General features: G+C 38.7%; 1 protein-coding gene across 4 annotated transcripts in view; it reads left to right on the plus strand.

Annotated features, from left to right (window-relative positions):
* LOC121646422 (protein shisa-6) overlaps positions 1-19,567 on the plus strand; it is a 93,185-nt gene that overhangs the window by 16,120 nt on the left and 57,498 nt on the right. For all 4 annotated transcript variants that reach the window (XM_041995375.1, XM_041995391.1, XM_041995383.1 and 1 more), the window contains exons 4-5: positions 2,051-2,146; positions 2,582-2,650. In XM_041995375.1, coding sequence (XP_041851309.1) covers positions 2,051-2,146; positions 2,582-2,650 — 165 coding nt within the window. The remainder of the gene's footprint in view (positions 1-2,050; positions 2,147-2,581; positions 2,651-19,567) is intronic.

The following is a 19,567-nucleotide window of genomic DNA, read 5'->3' on the forward strand; positions in this document are numbered from 1 at the left end:
ATTGAGAGTTTGCTTTTCATTGTTAAACAGTGTTGTATGCAGAAACTTAAACTGATGTTGTCTACCTTCAGTGAATCTCCAACTCACACACCAATCATGGGAAAAGAATGTTTAGTTCTGCTGTAGACTACAGATTGGCTTTGAGTTCTATGAAGTGATTTTACTAGAAGCCTTCTGCTCCATTTTAAATGACAGTGTGATACCACTGGATAGTGTTAGTTTTTAACATGCTACTCTCATCTGTTTGTTGTTTTCATGTTGTGTTGCTGACCTCTTGGTCAGGTATACTTTGTGAAAGAGATCACTATCTCAGTGGCTTTTTAAAAATTAAATACAAGTAAAAGATTTTATATGCATAGGCAGCAGGAGATCCTTTTATTTTATAATAAAGCAATTAATCATTTTCTCAGTTTATTTTAAAGGAACATTCACTCCTGCTTCACTCTATCCTTCCAAGCCTTTAGAAAAACCCATAGAAAACTCAACAAAAAAAAGTTTTCTTCAAAGCTTTTTTGGACTAGTGCAACAATGTGGCAGTATATGGTGAATGGCAAGGAGCCATACTATCTGTAAATGCAAAAAAAAATCTAGTTTCCATGCTAATATGCATTTATAAAAGCATACTTAAGACAATGATATGGAATTTCTGCCAACAGATCATTCTAAATGGTACATACTGGACCTTTAACTTCAAAGGACTCCAGCTGTGAGAAGCATAATATTGTTCATGGGGAAAAAGGAACAGCAGCTTCCTGAAACCAAAGATACTATCACAACCAATATACTATTGCATCTACATCTAGCTTGAATTCCACCAAGATATTGTGATTCTCAAGATTAAATAAGCCGTTATTTAGACTTGACTTAATTTATATAATGAATGCCAGACTAAACAACTGCTCACTGGCTCACAGTAAACTGAGTAAATGTCAGGAACAAACTTGCTGAAGGGAAAAAAAGGTGTCTTGAGAGACCAGTTATCAAAAAGATTCAGGGAAACGGTTTCCTCTTTGCTTCCTTTGTTTTCAAAGCTGACCACCTGATAGATTCTTTAATGTCCATTTGTTTGTCATTGGACTTAAAAATTAAAACATCATTAGAATATTTTTCTTGAATTGTCAGTTATCCTTGCTCTGAAGCCACGGTGCTAACCCCCACACCACCTTACAGCCCATGCTGGTTCGAGCCTTGGCTGGGGGAGGTTCGAACAATGACCTTTCTGTGTGGAATTTGCAGGTTTCTCCCCGTGTATGTGTGGGTTCTCTCTGGGTACTTCAGTTTCCTCTCACCGTCCAAAGACATGCATGTTAGGTTAACTGGTCACCCTAAATTCTCCCTAGGAGTGAGTGGTTATTTGTCTCTCTGTGTTGGTGCTGCGATAGGTTGACGACCTGTCTAGAGTGTACCTTGCCTCTCGAGTGCTAATTACTGGGATAGACTTAAGCTCCCCATGTCCCTGAATTGGACTAAGTGGTATAAAAGATGAATGTCATTCTTTAGTTACTTTATGGAAAGAACCTAAACAAAACAATGTCAGTATTTCAGAGTGAGGAACATATATACTGTCCAGGCAAGCTGAGGTTACCTGGGAAACAACTAAACCAGACTACTGCAGTGTATAAAGGAATTTCCAGCCCTTTTGCAGAATTGGTTGTGTTCTCAACATCACCTGCTGTATAACTTATCACCCTGGTAACCAAAGTGGCTTGTCTGGCTGACCCCACACTGGTTAACACTGTTATCAGTGGAGGAAAAGCTTGTTTCTTTCCATTGATCAGTCAAACAATGAGTTTAGAAGTCAGCAAATTCTCATATTATGCTTCCTTTTTTCATCTGATTCTTATGGAGTCACCAAACACAAATACAGACAACACCTGGACAGTGTTCAGAGTAGCCATTTAACAGGATTCGGATCCTCTGCTGCCTTGAAAAATTTTCAAGTTCAGCCACACAAAGCAACTGCAACCAGTTTGTTATCTAATCTTTACCTGTCCTCCAGACAAAACTTTTTTGTAATAGTGATATTAATTTACCACAATTCTGTCCACAGGTCATTATGGGAAAGAAAACCTGCGCAGCGGAGGCCAAGACATGCACAACTTCATCTCCTCTGGGTTTGTCACACTCGGACGTGGCCACTTGAAAGGTAGCTCATCCTTGTGATGTGTTTTTCACTTCACAGCTCCTTCAGAATGATGATGATTTCACTTGCACAGCTAGTGTCATGCTGTCATCCTGTTTCTGCCAAATGACTGTGCACAGGACTGTGCCGTTAAAAAAAAAAAAAAAAAAAAAGAATGTGACTTTTGTTTCAGCTCAGTTGAAGTTGGACACTACAGTTCATAATGGCTTGAAGTGACATCTTGCAAAGTCTTATCACTCATGTATTTGTCTCTGATTTAATCCACACAAGTGACACTCTGTAGGCAGCTAGTGTGAAGGCAGCATGGCACATTTGTAGATATTCCTGCTATTGTTTGTCAGAATTTGAATAAATCAGAAGTATTGTTGGAGTAAGAATAAATATCTGTTTTTTTTTTTGCTTTTTTGTTTTTTGTTTTTTGTTTTTTTTTTTTTACAGCTCAGCAGTCCATAGATGAATCAGGGCAGATGTCCTGGCAGGGAGATCTGGACATCCCAATGTCCTACGGTATGTTCCAGTCACACAACCTGCTCACACCTGTGAGGTCGTTCACACCTCACACACACACACACACAAACGGATCAGTCACTGGCTGATAATCACAGCACAGCTACTGGGTGTAAGCTCTGTGTGCCAAACCACAGCTGCTGGTTTGTCTGCAGGATTAAATGTGAACAATAGTCTGTTTTTGATTTTTATGGCTTCTGTGGACAGTTAAGGATGTCAGATGTTCACCAGGCTGCTGTCATGCTTAAAGGTGTGAGTCTAGGCAGCAGGGAATTGCTATTTTTTTTGTGTTCAAGGTAAGTGATAAAGATGAACTTATAGAAACTATTTGCTTTTTTTTTTTTTTTTCTTTGTCAAGCAGTTGGAGATATCAGGGATGAGTGCGTGAGCTTTACTGTCCTGTTGGATTTCTTGATTTCGCTGATTTACTGTTTCTCTTCAGCTGCACTTCACTGGTTACTCGGTCTAAATGTAGGATTCAGGGTTGTCCGGCTCAGGTCTTCGATCAGGGAATAACAGGAGTGCCACAAAAAAGAATAAGTTTTGAAAAAATTTGGTAATAAATGAAGAACTATATAGACAGATCATAAAACAATACATAAAAACATAAAAACTGAGGACAAATATAGACAAATAAGTTAACTTAATAGAAATATTTTTTCATTCATATATTCACATAATTTCATTCTGTTATTTTTTTTCTAGTATTTTCTCTATTCTTTTCCCTTTTTATTCCCTTATTCCTGCTCCATTTATTCCCTTGCTGTCCTAGCTGTCAATCATCTGTTTTGGGGCGGGATTCCTTGTCCACACTAAGAAGTCAATCCCTCCACATATAATGACAACCCACGGTTAAGTTGCTTTTTATTTATTTTTCTATGTAATTTTTGCTTTATTTATTTCCTTATTAATTCCAAGATTTATTATTTTATGTGGCTCTCCCCTATAATTTAGAGGTTTCTCTCCTCCAACAGCATTTTGTTGAGTGATGCTCAAGCATATTGATTCAGGTGCTGCAGTAGGAAACATCCAAAAAGACTTTGGCCATCTACATATTAGATTAACTTAAATGATTGACATGGTTTTCTCACACAATGAGGCTTTTAAGAACAGCAAAACACACCATCCACCAATTAAAGACAGAGCCACAGTGGTTTTGTTTCGTTTTGCCTCCAGTTTCTTTTAAATTCTAAGCTAATGATGCTCATCAGCTTTGTGTAAATGTTCAATTGGTGTTGTGTGTTTAAGCGTGTGTGGATGCTTGAAGTAACCAAAAACATCCAGAGAATGATGTCTATATGAAGAACTTGTTGCAGCATAAGATGCATTTCACTAAACTGGCGATTGTAGCCTGACAGTTTTATTTTAGAGTGTTTGGGAATAAACATTGATGATCAGTGTGATGTGAAGCTTTGCAGGGAAAAGTAAGTTTTACTGAAAAGAGAGGAAAAATGAAAAATCCTTCAACAGTAAAGATGCAGCATTTTCAGTTTCTGCGGATTTTTCTGTTCTGTGCTGGTTATGAAATGATCCTGGCTCAGTGTGGTGTCAAGGAGAGAGGCAAAAACATGCAGGCCACTCCACTTCCAGATATAAAGAAACTCTGGAAATGAGCAGTCCTCCATTGCAAAGACGAGAATGCAACAAAATAAATTTTATGTTGGTCATTGGGGGAAAAAATATTCACCCAAAAAGTACAAAAAGTAAAAGCATTTGAAATCAGGAAGGTGGGCTGTTGAAACCTAACTGGCATCTGCCATCTTATAATAGTTCCTGACACCCAGGAGTATTTTTCAGCATCTGCATCCAGCACGACAACCAGCACTTAAAGGCCATATTTTCAACTCTCATCAGCAGTGCCATCTATTTTTTCTTTCAAAGTGAGAGGATTGTAATTGAAAACTGTATATTTTCTACAACAGCGTTTTTAACGTGCTAAATATATGCTTGGTTGTGTGAGATTCTCACTATAAATAATGTATTCTGGCCCTTCGATAAAGCCAACATTAAAAATAATAACATATAACCTTTTTTTCTTAAAATAGGGGAAAATGTGTGGACATTAATCACAATGAATGTTCAACGCCTCAGGTAACATTAATAATAAAAATATGTAAACTAATTATTACTCTAATACATTGTACCCCATTTATATATCTAAATCCAACAAATAAATGAATCACTACATGAATTCTTAAAGATATAATAGCAGTTAAAACACTAGAAGTAGAGCCAAACATCAGTGATAAAAAAGAGTGATTTTAAAGAATTTAAAGAAAATACGCGCAGCAAGTTTGAAAATGCTCAAAGTGGATGAACTGAACGAATCCCTTTAGCCAAAAACTAATATTTTAGATGCTGTCTGAGGCGTAAACCCCCTCCTGACTTATACCTGTCACTTCTTACCTGTCTGACAGGTTTTAGCACGAATTTTGTCGCTGTCTCTTCAAACTGGAGGTCTTGTCAGCCTCCTGTGTCGTTCATGTCTTAGTTTAACATGCAGCCGACATCAGCCTCTCACACACCTCCTGGTAGGAGGAAGCAGACTGACAGATGTGCACCGTGTCACTGAGTCCTGCATCCTGCTCCACATCTGCTCCACCAACCCCTCTAGAAGACATATGGCATGTTCAAGGGTCACATTCTCCAACCAAACTTCAGATATTTAATTCTGGTTTCATATGATGATGTATGTTTTACCAAGGTCTTTTAAATAGGTTGGATCAATTTGAAGGAATTTCATTTAAATATTTTCAGGAAATTTAGTTTTATGTTTCTCATCGAGCAGTATGATCTTTTACACATATTCTATGTGTTTAAACATTCTTTAATAAATATTTATTATTAGTCTTTACTTATTTCTTGCCTTTCCTAATTAATCCCTTTCCTTTGCTCCTTCCTTTATTTGCCTTCCTTTCCTTTCCTTGGCTCTTTCCTTCCACCCTTTTAGTGCAGTCTTTATTTCTATCTTCCCTTTAAAGGTTGTTTAGTTCCTTCCCTTTCTCATGTCCTATTTTCACTGTCTTCCTTCCATCCTTCTCATTCCCATCACATTTTCCTTGTCTTCTATCACTCACTCTTCCTTTTTGGGCATCATCACTTCTTTCTTTTATTGGGCTTTCCGCCTCCTTCCTTCCTTATCTCATGTTTTCTTTGCTTTCTTTTACTCCCTTCTATCCCTCTCCCTATCTTTCCCCTTTTCATTTTTGTCCTTTCTCATCTGTTTTCATCTTTCCTTCTTTTTGTTTCCCTTCTCTCATTTCTTAGAAAGATGTTTATTTTCATCCTCACACACCTTCATACATATTTTTTTTTCTCAGCATTCTTTCTTTTCTTGCATCCTCGTTTTCATTATCACCCTCTTCTCTTTGCAATTGCTTCCTTGCTTTTTCCCTTATTTCAACAGTAAAATTTAAAAAATCATCACAAATAACTGTTTTGATAGATGAATAAATACTCATAAAGCAATCTATTTAAAAGTGGATTTTTCTGTTTGGCAAATTCAGATTTTGTTGTTTTACTTCTGACCACTTCAGACAAAGACATTTACAATGATTAATATGATAATCTGACCTCAAACTCAACTGCGTGTTTGTAACACTCATATTTGTGTGGGAGTATCATAGTGAAAAGAACAGTACACACAGCACAGATTCGAATGTGCGTCAGTCCCAACAAGATGATAAACAAAGATGGAAGTAAAGTCATTAATATTTATGTGTCTGTGGTGTTATCCAACGCTCTGAGCTCCGACACACAGGCGTTGCTGGTCTACCTGCTCCAGCCGCTCTGCCCATGTGGTAAAGTGACTGGAGGCTGCTGCCAAGGCTGTGAAAGGAATTTATCTCAGAGCTTCAGGAGAACAGAAAGCTCACTGGTCCAGTTAGTGGGTTCATAGTCTTTATGATGGGTCGTCTTTAGTGATGTGATGTGTGCTGGATGTCAGTAGCTGCCACAAAGTTAATGCTGGATTATGTTCCTTCAACCTGGAGGATAAAGTTTGCATGAAGTAGCAGCAGTTGAGATGCATGTTTTATCAATCCTCAGAGGAAAATTATGAAAGTTTTTATAAACTCTATTTTATTTATCTATTTACTTATTCTTTCACAAGGTGTCACAATAAGAAAATGATTGTGTGATGTATGTATGTATATATATATATATATATATATATATATACACACACACACACACACTCACTCACCCCTGGGAGGGCCATTTTGTATCCTGATGCACATTTTGGATCAAATCCATCCAAATCATATAAAAGTGCAGTTCAGTGCTTGGCCCAGAAATGCATGATGTGTTAACATCTAGATGGTGTGCTGAACATCATGATTGAGAAGCTGGAATCGGGAAACGTTCATCTTTTTGTGCATGAAGTACTAGGCGTGTAGTTGCTGCTTTAGTACCCAGAAACATATTGGCAGATCCTAAAACTATTCCCAAACATATCCAAGGTTAAACTATCCCACTGTGAGCTTTTGGCAAACATTTCAGACATCTTGTGTACAAACATTCCTCTCATCCTCCAGGCTTATTCATCTTTCCTCTTGTTTTCCCCACCTGCAGCATCCATTGATGTGCATCCTGCTTAATTACTTTTTCATGAATTACTCCCTTTTTTCTCTCTCTCTTCATCCCAAGGGAATTGCTTCCCACCAACCCTCCCCCTTCCCCACCCAGTCCTGATCCACTTGAGGTGACCTTGTCTTATTGGGACGCGCTACTGCAGCACTCCCAGCTCTCTCACTGTAATCCCTCCCGGCCACAATGTGGGTCCGTTTGTGGCTGAGCGTGAGTGCAAATGGAGGGGTGTCAAAGTGTGCCAAGAAGGTATCGCTTTGCCTCGTCTGCCTCCATTACCCAGTCTTTACGGGTCTCCACCTTTTAAAAGTTTGGTATGAGAACTTGAGCAGACGGTAACTGTAGACTTCAGGAATGACTGATCGATTTTAAAATCATGTAACGTGACATCATCAGCTCACTGCACTTTCATGTTCACCAGCCTGACTGTGATGCTGCTTATTGATTGACTCAAATGGTGGTGAGTCACACACTTTCTAGACGAGTGACGACTTGATGCTGCTGCTTGAAATCCACCCTGAAATTTATGACTTTGTCTTTGGGGTGGGGGAGGGTGGATGGGTATCTGTATCAGTGACCCAGAATTAATTTGTTCCAGTGTCACCTTCAGGATTAGAGGCTTTTCTGTTTTTTAGCAGCTTTTAGAGATTGTAACTGAAGCTGATAATGTGCATTCATATTGATATCAGCTATAACCTTCATACTGCTTTAATTTGTGGGAATCTCATTGGCTATATTTTAAGGTGGATAACAGGTGGATACTGTAATGGATGTGTGTAGTTTGAGATTTCTGCTGGTTTGATGAGGGGAAATGTGCAGAATGAGGTGTATCAAGTTACATATTCTGAACTTCTGAAAACATTTCCAGTATTTTCCAGTGCAGCTGATGGGTTGAATTACATTTGGTAGAGTCTGATTCCACTTGTATTGAATATTGATGTGAGCTTGCTGATTGGCTGGACAATTTTTGTAGTTTTTTCCTTCACTATTTGCATCCTAGAAGATGATGTGGAAGTGTTTGAGAAGTATGGATACCTGAAAGATAAACTGGACAGCAGACCAGCCTGGAAATGCAACAAGAATGGACATAACAGACTCTATTTTTAGGGGAAGATTAAATGTCTGCACCAAGATAATGTATATTTTCTAGAAGTTGTGGAAAGTGCAGTCTGCTATGCAGATTCACCAATTAACCTAACATGCTAGTGTTTGGACGGTGGAAGGAAGCTTGAGGAAGTGGTGCTAACCACCACACCAGTGTGAAGCTTTTGATACTATGTTGTAATATTAGCTTGGAGAACTACAGGTTTTTTAGTTGGAAGTCTGGTTGTCCTGCCGTGTTCTATCCACACAAACGTAGCTCCCACCCCAAGATTCACCTGAATCAGCTGGACTGGAAACAACATGGGAGAAAAACATGGCAACAAAGAGCTGATTTGCTATAGAAAGAAAAAGAAAAGAGACATCTCATCTCCCAGCAGGTCACATCCATACGGTACATCATAAAACAGCAAAGAAGATGGCAGATGTGGGGTGAAACCACAGCTTTAAATCTTGAGACTATCAGCCTATTCAGTGGGCTGAAACTCCCACTCCCAAAGACGTGAAAAACTAGCAGTGAAAGCTTTCCTCCTGCAGCGACTTGTCACAGAGCAGCAAACTTTTCATCCTGCTTGTCTTTGCGTCTTTGTAGAAGCTCAACGCAGCCCATGCTGGGCCACAAATGAACCTAGAAACACACAAATCTTAAGCTGCGAATTTGGGTCAGACAATGTCACCGTCAAGCATCAGATGTAACTATAGATCCCCCTGCAAAGGAGGACAGTGAAATATCAAGTTGCCAGGGTCATACGGGATCAGACTTTTGCTGTTTACGCAGACTCCAGCAGAAAGTGGTAAAACTGGATATGTTTTCAATTTACTTTTATTGCTGAAAAACAAATATTTATTCCAAAAAGTAACTATTGTATTTGCATCATCTTGTTTAGTCACCTTAAAATTATGTTGTCATATAAACTGTAGTGTCAAAAGAACTTCATAAAAACATTTGGTTCATGGGATGGAGGCTTCAGATGCTATACGATGCTGCATCTGCATGAAAAATTACAGTACATTAAAAGGAATTTAACTGATGATATAAATCACTTGTGCCCCACTTTTATAGGTGATATATGTAGACCTGTAGTGCTTTTAGTTGCAGTTATTGGCTAATAGAACCTCTGCCAAGACTCAAGTGATGCAGAGCTTCATTTTTACGTGAGCTCTCCGAAGGCCAATAATAAATAAGAATGATAAATGTTCAGGCTTTTCAGGCCTGACAGGTGAGAGGGGGGAAAAACGATAAGAGATTATAATGAAGATAGTCATATTAGTATTCTGCTCTAGAATGTGGTTTCTTGAGGGGTTGAGATGTGGGGGAAAAAACTAGATAAGGTGTAGAGCATTGTTAAAGTCCCCATGAAAAGGCTAGTAAAGATCTATTCACCTCTGCTTACGCCCACAAAGCTGCTTGGGGCCAATATGCCACCAGAGGTTCTACCAAGTGCACATGAAATGTCAAGATATGTTGATTTAAAAAAGATAAATGAATAATTAAGAGGAAAAAAAAACACAAATATATTATTGACTAATTCAAATTAAAATGGTAATTCATTCAAAAACTAAATTTTATACCTTTGTAATCATGGTTGCATGCTAATAATACTAGTTCAGTCAATTCCTAATGCCTCTGTTTTATGATGCAAGCACAGTTTTTGTGCAGCAAAGTGCTTTACAATCTGGTCACTAATGTCAGAGGTCAAGGGCAAGCTGGCAGTTGAAAGCTATTTTGTAGTAAAATATTGCATTTTTACCCACTTTTGTGCATCTGTGGGGGGATAATTTTGTAAGCCATCCCTTTCCCTTCTTAATGCAACATTTCTTTTACAAGAAAGATTTTGGGAAGGTGCACCTGAAGCTCAAGTGTCCTCTGATTTGTCAGCTTCAGAGACTTCAACAGGCCCCATCCACCATTCCACAGCATCTCAGATGAAATTCAAAACTGAAAACAGCATTTCATTTCATTTATCCCTCCAGTGCAGGATGAGACATGTATATTTTAAATAATTTTCCAGGAAATTAAAAAAAAAAAAAAAAAAACAAACAAAAAAAAAAAAAACTCTTAAATACTATTAATAATAATGACAAAGCTACGTTTTCCCCATTGAAGGGGCAGACATCAAAGTCAGGCTAACTTGCTATTGCTATTCAACCAAACACTGAGTGCTTCAGATATCTATTAGTATCTTTCAGCATTGGCACATTGGTGCACTGATCCCAGTGTTGTAAAACACAGACAGTTAATATATTAAATGTCATTTTGAAGCATTTACTTTAAACAAGCAGCAAGTCCTCATAAGGTGGGACTGTTTTGATCTGCAAATAATCTGTGTATCCTCTTTGTCACTGCAGTTTTCTGGCACCATCAGGACTTTGATTGGCCTTTTATCAGGTCATTTTAAGTCAGCACAGTGCTTGCCAAAGTGGCAATTTCCGGCTCTTTCTCAATGAGCTTGATTCAGACCAGCAGGGAGACGTCCTCTCACGGTGCCCAGATCTGTGCCTGCCAAATGCACAATATGAACTGATTTGTCTCCTCATCCTCCCTGTCCATTAAATGACAGGCTAATGAAGCTGATTATACTGGTTACATGAAACTCACACGCTGAGAATCCCACAAGTCTTCTGATCACAAAACCAAGACGTAAAATTGAAATTCATTCATCGTATCCTAACACACACAGAGATAGCCTCTTAACACATTGTCAGATCAAGCTTTACTCATGCATTATGTAGGGGATCTTTGTTAAAAAAATCTCACTTCTAAAAAGCTTTCTGGAAGGAAGGTCAACCTGTTATCTAGCTACTGAAAACATTTTATCTCAAAATGGAATTATGTGTGTGTATATACATACATATAATATTATTTCTTTTTCATATTAAAGCCTTCACATATCTGGGATATATAAAGCTCTGAAATATGAGACAGTCATCAAATCTGATAGCTCAGCATTTCATATTATATTTCATTTTTAGCCGAGCTAAGGAAAGATTAGAAGTCTGGTGTGAAATATGGTTCAGAATTGCTCAATAAACGTGTTAATCTGCAAGATCCACTCTAGAGAGTTTCAGGTTTTTTGTTGCATTAACTTGCTTCTGATTTATAATTCAGTCCTTTAAAAAGCTCTCAGGAGATGACATACAAAGTTTCTCCTATCATCCAGTGGTGAAATCATTATGACGATGAGTTAAAAGGACTGTTGAAGAACCGTTATTGTACTAATCTCCAGGTACTGTAATGTTAATTTAGGCACAAAGCTGTGTGGGACATAAGGGAGGTTACCATGACCTCATGTTCCTGCTGAATTCTTCTGGATGCATTTTTATAATTTCTAAATGTTTTAATGAAACAGCCTAATTCCACTTCCTATTAGATAACTTGTAGGTCTGTCAATTTATCCTTTTTCTACACCTGGCAGAAAAGATCTGGGGGACATCTTATGTCAGCTGAACTCCTCTTGCTGTTTGGACATCCTGCCCCCAGGTTTTTGTCAAAAAGGTCTCAAAGACTCTGGAGCCAGATCTGTTACAGATTGTGAACTTGTCTTTAATTTTGGGCGTCTTCCCACAGTTTGTGAAAACAGCTGTAATCAAGCTTCTGCTAAAAAGGGACAATCTAGACAAGACATAAATGAACAACTACAGGTCGATCTCAAATCTTCTGGTTCTAAGTAAGATCATCATAAAAGCTATTTTTCATCAGCAATGACTTTTAATGCAAAACAGCTGCTATGATGTTTTCCATTTAGGTTTTAGATAGCACCACTGCACTGAAATTGCTCTGACCAAAGTCATTGACAACATATGTTTGAATACAGATGATGGGAAAATGTCAGTCTTAGTCTTGCTGGACCTCAGTGCTGCATTTGATGCAGTTGATCACAAAATATTACTCAAACAACTGGAGAACTGGATGGGCCTCTCTGGCGCTGCACTACACTGGTTTAAAACTTATTTAGAGGACAGAAAGTACTTTGTGTCAATAGGTAATTTTACATCTGAGCAGACAAGAATTACATGTGGAGTTCCCCAGGGTTCCATCCTGGGACATCTTCTGTTTAACATCTACATGCTCGCACTGGTGCACATCATAAAGTAAAACAAAAGTAGTTACCCATAGCTACGCAGATGACAGCAGATATATATATTACAAAGGCGACATTCAAGTTGCAGGCTGAAGTGACCCAAATCTGATTTTTTTGCCCCTATGCGACCTGTATCTGATGAATTCATAACAGTCTGAACAAAACATATTCGATTTTTTCAAATGCGGCCCAGGCCACTTGGATATATGGTTCTAAATCCGATATGTATCTGATCTTTTGCCATGCGACTTCAGTCTGAACGGCCAGGTCGCATTAATCTGACCTACACGTCATACACGACATTGTTTATAAACTGTTATCTGTAAAGGCGCTCACATCAATCTCTCACCACTCCTGACTGCGACTCCTTACCACACGTTTCTCTGCACAGACGTTGCTGCCACTGCTCCACAAAATGCCATGGCCACAAATCTGGCTCTCCTCTTCTGTAATCTCCTCCTTAAAACAATGCCATTGAAAATGTGCTGGCTATGGTTGGACAATAACTTTAAAATTGCAACATACGCTCCGCTGTTACTGTAAACACAAACACGTCACATGCACGCTCGCTGTCACGTCGACCTGTCTTCTACGCATGCAGGACACTTTTGGTGTGCATAAGGTTCATACAGGAGATCACATGCAAGTCGCATTTAACTGGAAATGTGAACAGACTCTCAAAAAATCGGATTTCACAAAAAAATCCAATTTGAGCCTTATATCCTGCAGTGTGAACCTAGCAAAAGTCACCAGGAGACCAAGGCCTGTACAGGCTCTTGATAAATGAGGAGATTGACTGGATGTGCCTGAACTTTCTTCAGTTAAACAAAACCAAAATGACATGATTGTCTTTGGAACCAAGCTTAAAATATGCTTCTTATTTTCAGATGTTTCAATGTTTCTGTAAGGCACTGTGAATCACCCTGTTGTTTAATTGTGCTATACAAATAAATTTGTCTTGCCTTGTTTACACCGGCTTTATCCTATTTGGGGTCATTCAAGTTCACTTTTAGAGCCAATATAGAACCATTAATTCACGTGTATTTTTTTCTTGGAAAGTGGGAAGAAATCATTTATGTACAGGAAGGATACAGTGTCTACATAAAAAGGCCCCGGCCAAGACTGAACCAGGAACCTTATTGCTGTGATGCAGCTAACCAATGACACCATCACTTCTCACTGTAGGCCCAAAATACATCTGTGATATGTTCAGACAATATAAACCTAGCAGAGCTCTTAGATCCAAAGACTCTGGTCAACTAGTCCAGACCAAAGTCCAGACTAAACATGGAGAAGCAGCATTTGGCTGTTATGCTGCAAACAAGTGGAACAAACTGCCACTGGAGATTACATTTTCACCAAATGTAGACATTTTTAAATCCAGGTTACAAACATTTCTTTTCTCATGCGCCTATGCATGAAATCTGCATGAAATTTTTTAACTTATCTTGCTTTTAATAATTTTAATGTAATTTATTATTTAATTGTGATTATGTGTTGATGCATTTTACATCTGTAATGACTTTGTTTTATGTAAAGCACTTTGAAGTGTCCTGAACATGAAATGTGCTATACAAACAAACTGCCTTGCCTCTGCAGATTGATCTGACCAATCCAAAAATTTGGACCTTATCACGTTGTAACGTGAAAGTTTTAGTGTGAAACGTATCATGGTATAACATGATACGTTTTGTGGTGAAAACATGGCATAAAAACCGTATTCGTGTTTGAATGAGGAAACTGTGCATGCAGTAGATCAGAGAAATTTCTAATTTATCAAATGGGATGAAGTTTACTTTAAACTAAGTAGGAGAGATTGGACATTGGTGAAGCAAGGAGGACACTGCGGCACCTTCCACTCGCCATAGATGTTACACCCTTAAACCAGACAGGACTATGTCTTCCTGTCGGCAACTTAATTTCCCCAGTCCCAGCGGTGCATATAGCCTATGTAATTCTAATTTTAGTTGTCATAAGACAGCTAGGTATATGTGTTACTACTGGCAAATGTTAACTAAAAGCAACACACACACCCAGACACTCAGAATCACCGTCTCACTGAACGCAGGCAGGTGACGTTCTGTGCTGCTCATAACTGTCCTACATTTCTGCATGTGCAACAAAAAATCAGGGTAGAACAATCAATCCTCCACAAGAAGAACTGAAACGTTTCTGCTTGACAAAAAGAATTTCCATAAAATGTATTTCCCTCCAATTTCTGGGTTGCAACAGCATCTGCATTCAGTACTTTGTGTTTCATGTTCTTCCAATAAAACTTTCGCCAAACATCTGCTTTACCTTCTCCGTCTCTGGATCTCTGTGCCCTCTTTAATGGACAGGCTAACATCATTTTAGCTGTTTATATTATTTGAATATGGTAACAAAACACCACATTTTTAAAGGTCTGCCTTCCTGGTAAATCCTACAGACTCACCTCCTCTTCAGATGTCTCTGTCCTCTCTCTCCCTGAGAGTGTCAAAATAGCAAATTTCTACAAACATCTAGATTTTGAGTTGGTGAATGAGTTGCAATTTTAGTGCTTTGCTGATCTTGACCATTAAAAAGAGTTTTCATGATTCTTCAGCCTTAATCACAGACATTCACACAGCTTTTCTGTCTATAATCAGGCACATGGGAGTCAACGTAGGGTTCATTATCTTGCTTAATATGTGGACTAGAGAAACCAGGGCATCAAATAACTTTACAACTAGTAGATAGTGCTTAAAATAACTCTACTATAAGGATGTTTGCTCCAAAATCCTCCATTGCTTTTTTGTAGGGGCTCCATTGGTGCATCCTGAGCTCAGTGGCACCAAGATTATTGTAATTTACTCTTTTATCTTTTTTGCTCTCTGCAGTAGAAATAATGATGGGTTCAGCCAGACCACTCTCCAGTGCCGGCACAGTGGTGAAGCTCACTTACAGCAAAGTGGAGATTTTTTGTTTTTCGTAGCAGAGTTTGATAGTGGTACATAAAGGCGGCCAAATCCAAGGAGTAAAACCAGAAAGGTAAAAGGTCACAAAGAGAAATGAGAAGAGTGGAAAGCTACAGGACTGCTACATTTGATCTGACTCTGACTGGCAGGCAGATGAACTGTAAACACAATGAAACAGATGAAAGAGCTTGAGGTCAGGTGGTGTGGAAAGGCAGGTACTCGCTGGATACAGCAGGAGGGAAAGAACTGGTTCTGGAACAAGACATAAGAAAAGGTTTCTCATTTTTTCTGAATGAATTGGCTGTGAAATCCATCAATCAATTATTAAATAACATTCATAAATGTTTATTATCTGTATGTTTTTATTTATCATTTATATCTCTATCGTCTCTGTTAATGAACCACTTTCTGAGTTCACCCGCTTATCCACAGCTCATAGAGCAAACACATAAATGAGTCAGACTCCACTCACATCATCTCCTCTAAAGGCTGTTGGCTGTGCCACCATGAAATGCTATTAGCAGCATAAAAAATTGGTGAATTGAATGCGGCAGCCACAAGAAAGAGCAATATAACATGTAAAACCCTGTTGAGATGCAGATTAGTGTTATCCACACTGAATCTGTCAATATCTATTATCGGTGGAGGGCAAAGACGAGGCAGGGCTGGACATGGAAACACCTCAGTCAGAACAGCCGCCACAATCAAACAGCAGAACTTGTAAAATGGTGGTTTGTATCGGTATACAAAGAATTAGCACTGATACAGGCTGAGGTTTTATTTTTTATTTTTTTATCATGCAGGAAATATTCTGTTTTTGAGATAAGAAGGAATTTCATTCAAAACAAAATGGCTGCCAGGAAGATAGAAAATCTAATGAAAGAAGAGCAGAAAGCCAAGTACAAAAAGTTTCTAAAATCTGATTTTAGACAAAGAATCAAACTAAAGCAAACTAAACACCATGTTGTCACTGGATGACCCCCGTCCACCCACCTTAGGCTGTTTTCATGCATTTTAATTCTAAGATAATATTACACCTGACAGACATATGCCGTACAGAAAAAGCTGAAAGACTGTCAGCCATGTTGTCTTCCATGTGTCTGATGGAGCAGATACTCTGCTATTTTAATCAATTTGGCTGTCTGCACACGCAGTGTAATGACCTGTGTTTTACTTGTGCTATGCGCCTGACATGAGACATCCTACCATTACCCTTCAAGTCTATGTCAAGTGTTTTAAGCAGGTATCAGTGACTGTGTATTGGCTTCTGAGCAGCTCTGAAACACACAGCTCAATATTCTGTCTGAGCACATGCTGTGTAGAGACACACATAGAGCAGATTGCATACACTGTTGGTACCGCTGCTGTATGTGGTCCACACTAAGGGTGTCCACACAGGGCCACCATTCAGGGTTTGAATTACTGGGGAGCTAGGGGGAGCTTGGCTCCTCTGAAAAACAGGGGAGCTCCCCTAAAGACATTTAGAGGAGCTCCGCTTAGGGGAGTTACATTTAATTTTTCAATAATGTTGTTAAAAAGAATCACATTAATTTGTCAGCTTTATTCATTATTTAATTTAATTCATTAAATCTTCAAAATGCTACAGGTGATCCATTCTGTTTCCTTCAGCACTGTGGAGAGCAGCATTCTTTGTTTGTTGTGTGCTGGGAGCGTCCATACAACATACAAACAATGCTTCTTTTCTTCTGGCTGCCTGTGCATTGTGGAGTTTATTTCAGGATTCTTTTATTTGTTTTTAAATCCTTAAATGGTCTGGCCCCGCTGTACCTCTCTGAGCTGCTTTTCCCATATTCGCCAGCCTGGTGCCTCAGATCAGCTGATCAGCTCATTTTGGAGGTACCGAGGCCTAGACTGAAGCTCAGAGGGGGTAGAGGCTTTGCGGTTAGAGAAGTCCCATCACTGTCCATTTTTAAAACCCACCTAAAGACCCATTTTTATAATATGGCCTTCGATCTAGCATAAGCTTTGTTTTCTTGTTTTTATTGATTTTAGTGTTTAATTGTTTAATTATTTACTGCTATTGGTTCTGTTTTTACTTTGCATTTTATTTTACTTTCAAATTTTTCCCTTCTATGCTGTGTTCAGCACTTTATTCAATTGACATTGTGTTAAAGTGCTCTATAAATAAAGTTGGGTTGAATTATTGAAGTTATCAGATCAGATCCGATCAGATCTGTGCTGGTTTTCTGATCATTACATGTGTTTACAGGCAACATATGTTAGTATGGAATAAATTATTTTGACATGTGCAGAATTGTTGTGCTTTCTGATTCACCTAACGCAGCAGTAGAAGAAAAAACAGTGATTTTGATTTTTACATCCCTACAAAATTCAAGCAAACATAAAAGTAAGACTTGTTTTATTGTTTGTTTTGTTACCATCTTGTGTCTAACAGAGAGCAAGCTGCTATGTGCTCTAGTTTTAAAAGTAGGCATTATCGTCCACAGTTTTTATTTCTCCATCATCAACAAATGATAAAAGAATTGTCACTTTCAGGACATTGTTTCATTCCTCATCCAGCTGCTGGTGCTCATTTTCAGGATAACTCAAGAATTATGAATATAAAACGACTCAGAGAAATATATTTTGTCTAATCAGGTTTCAGATATAATTCTTAAGCTCCACCCTCTTTTCCAAATTTGGCCACTTCTACTTCTGTAGAAATCAAATTGGCAATGAAAAAATGGTGGAGAGTTATTAACAGGCTTGCAAAGAGCTTGACGTGGAGTTGAATTAGTCTGAACCAGATGTGTTAGAGTTGGGAATCATTTAAAACATGCAGGGCAGAGGGACGTCTGGACCAGGATTGAGAAACTTTGATGCAGAAATAGTGTGCAGTATTGTCTGTTAGTTTAAGCAGCTTTTTCTTTATTCATTTTGCACAGTGAGATGGCTGCAAGGCTGCTTGCACTCTCAAATACACACTCAAAGAAGAAATAGCATCTTGTTGCAAACACTGCATGAAGAATAAAATAGCCTAATTTGTCCTTGCTTGTGTGGCATTCCCAGATAGTCGGCACTCCCTGACTCCATCTCCTCACGCAGAATAGAAATAGCGTTTGTCTAGTTTCTCCTAAAACACACAGTATTCCATTTTGTTTAGTTCACATTCAAGGTGAAGTGACTGTTCTAACCATTATTCCACAAAGTGGTCCTCCAGTTCCATATATTCAGCTTTTTAACGCCACTAACAATATAGTTTCAGATTTTTCTTGGTGATGGAAAATAACAAAAATTAGGAACAAAGGCATGAAACCAAAGTAGATCCAGAAATTAGTTTTTTTTTTTTTAGATACATATGGAATATACCTAATTAGTTGAGACAGTGTCTTTTTATTTGATCAAAGTGGCCACTGATTAAACTGCTGGGTTGCCTTTAATTTCTTTTATACAGGTTCTCCCAGGACAGTGTAATTCTTGGTTGCAGCATCTTTATGAATGCACAGTGATCTAATGTAGAATGCTTCCATAGTACAGGCAAAATCCAGTCACAAACAATACACAAAGGATTTGGTAAAAGAACAGTGAGCTTATCAGAAAGCAAACAAATCTAAGCCAGATTGGGTAGCATATTTTATTTTTGTCCCCTTGCACCCACTAACAACTCTGATGCTGCTCAGCAGTTAAATTATAAACAATGCAGATTTCACCATGGGCACTAATGGATGGAAATTGTATGTAAAATAGCTTTAGAAATGACAACTGTAGCTCATCTGCATGTTGACAACACCAATGGAATCTTCTCAAAAATGCTTCACTGCTCAGTGCCTCTGAGTGCTTTCCATGAATGGGAAAAACTGAGCCGCCCACAGACTTCCTGTGACCCTTCAGGAAAACCCGCATCCTACTCTCACCGGGCTTCATTCACAAATTGAGCTCTTTAAAAAACAACACAGATGTGCGGGAGTCTGACAATGAAAAATTCAACATCCGTACAGTAATACGCTGTGACAGTAAGATCAGTGACTGCAGGCTTGCTGCAGAGCTAATCTGAGGAAGGCAGAGGTGTGAGAGCTCAGAGTGGGGCTGTGATTAGTGTCCTCCCTTGTGTGTTGTCCTGAAAAGGCAACCAATGCACACTGCCCCTGCATGTCAGAGAACACAGGAAGGGGGAACATTAAAGATGGAAAACCAAAGGGGAGCAGTGAACTCAGTCTTGAATATTCTGCAGGCGACTATTTTTACCTGTT

Source organism: Melanotaenia boesemani, chromosome 2 (assembly GCF_017639745.1).
Source record: "Melanotaenia boesemani isolate fMelBoe1 chromosome 2, fMelBoe1.pri, whole genome shotgun sequence".
Lineage (NCBI taxonomy): Eukaryota > Metazoa > Chordata > Actinopteri > Atheriniformes > Melanotaeniidae > Melanotaenia > Melanotaenia boesemani.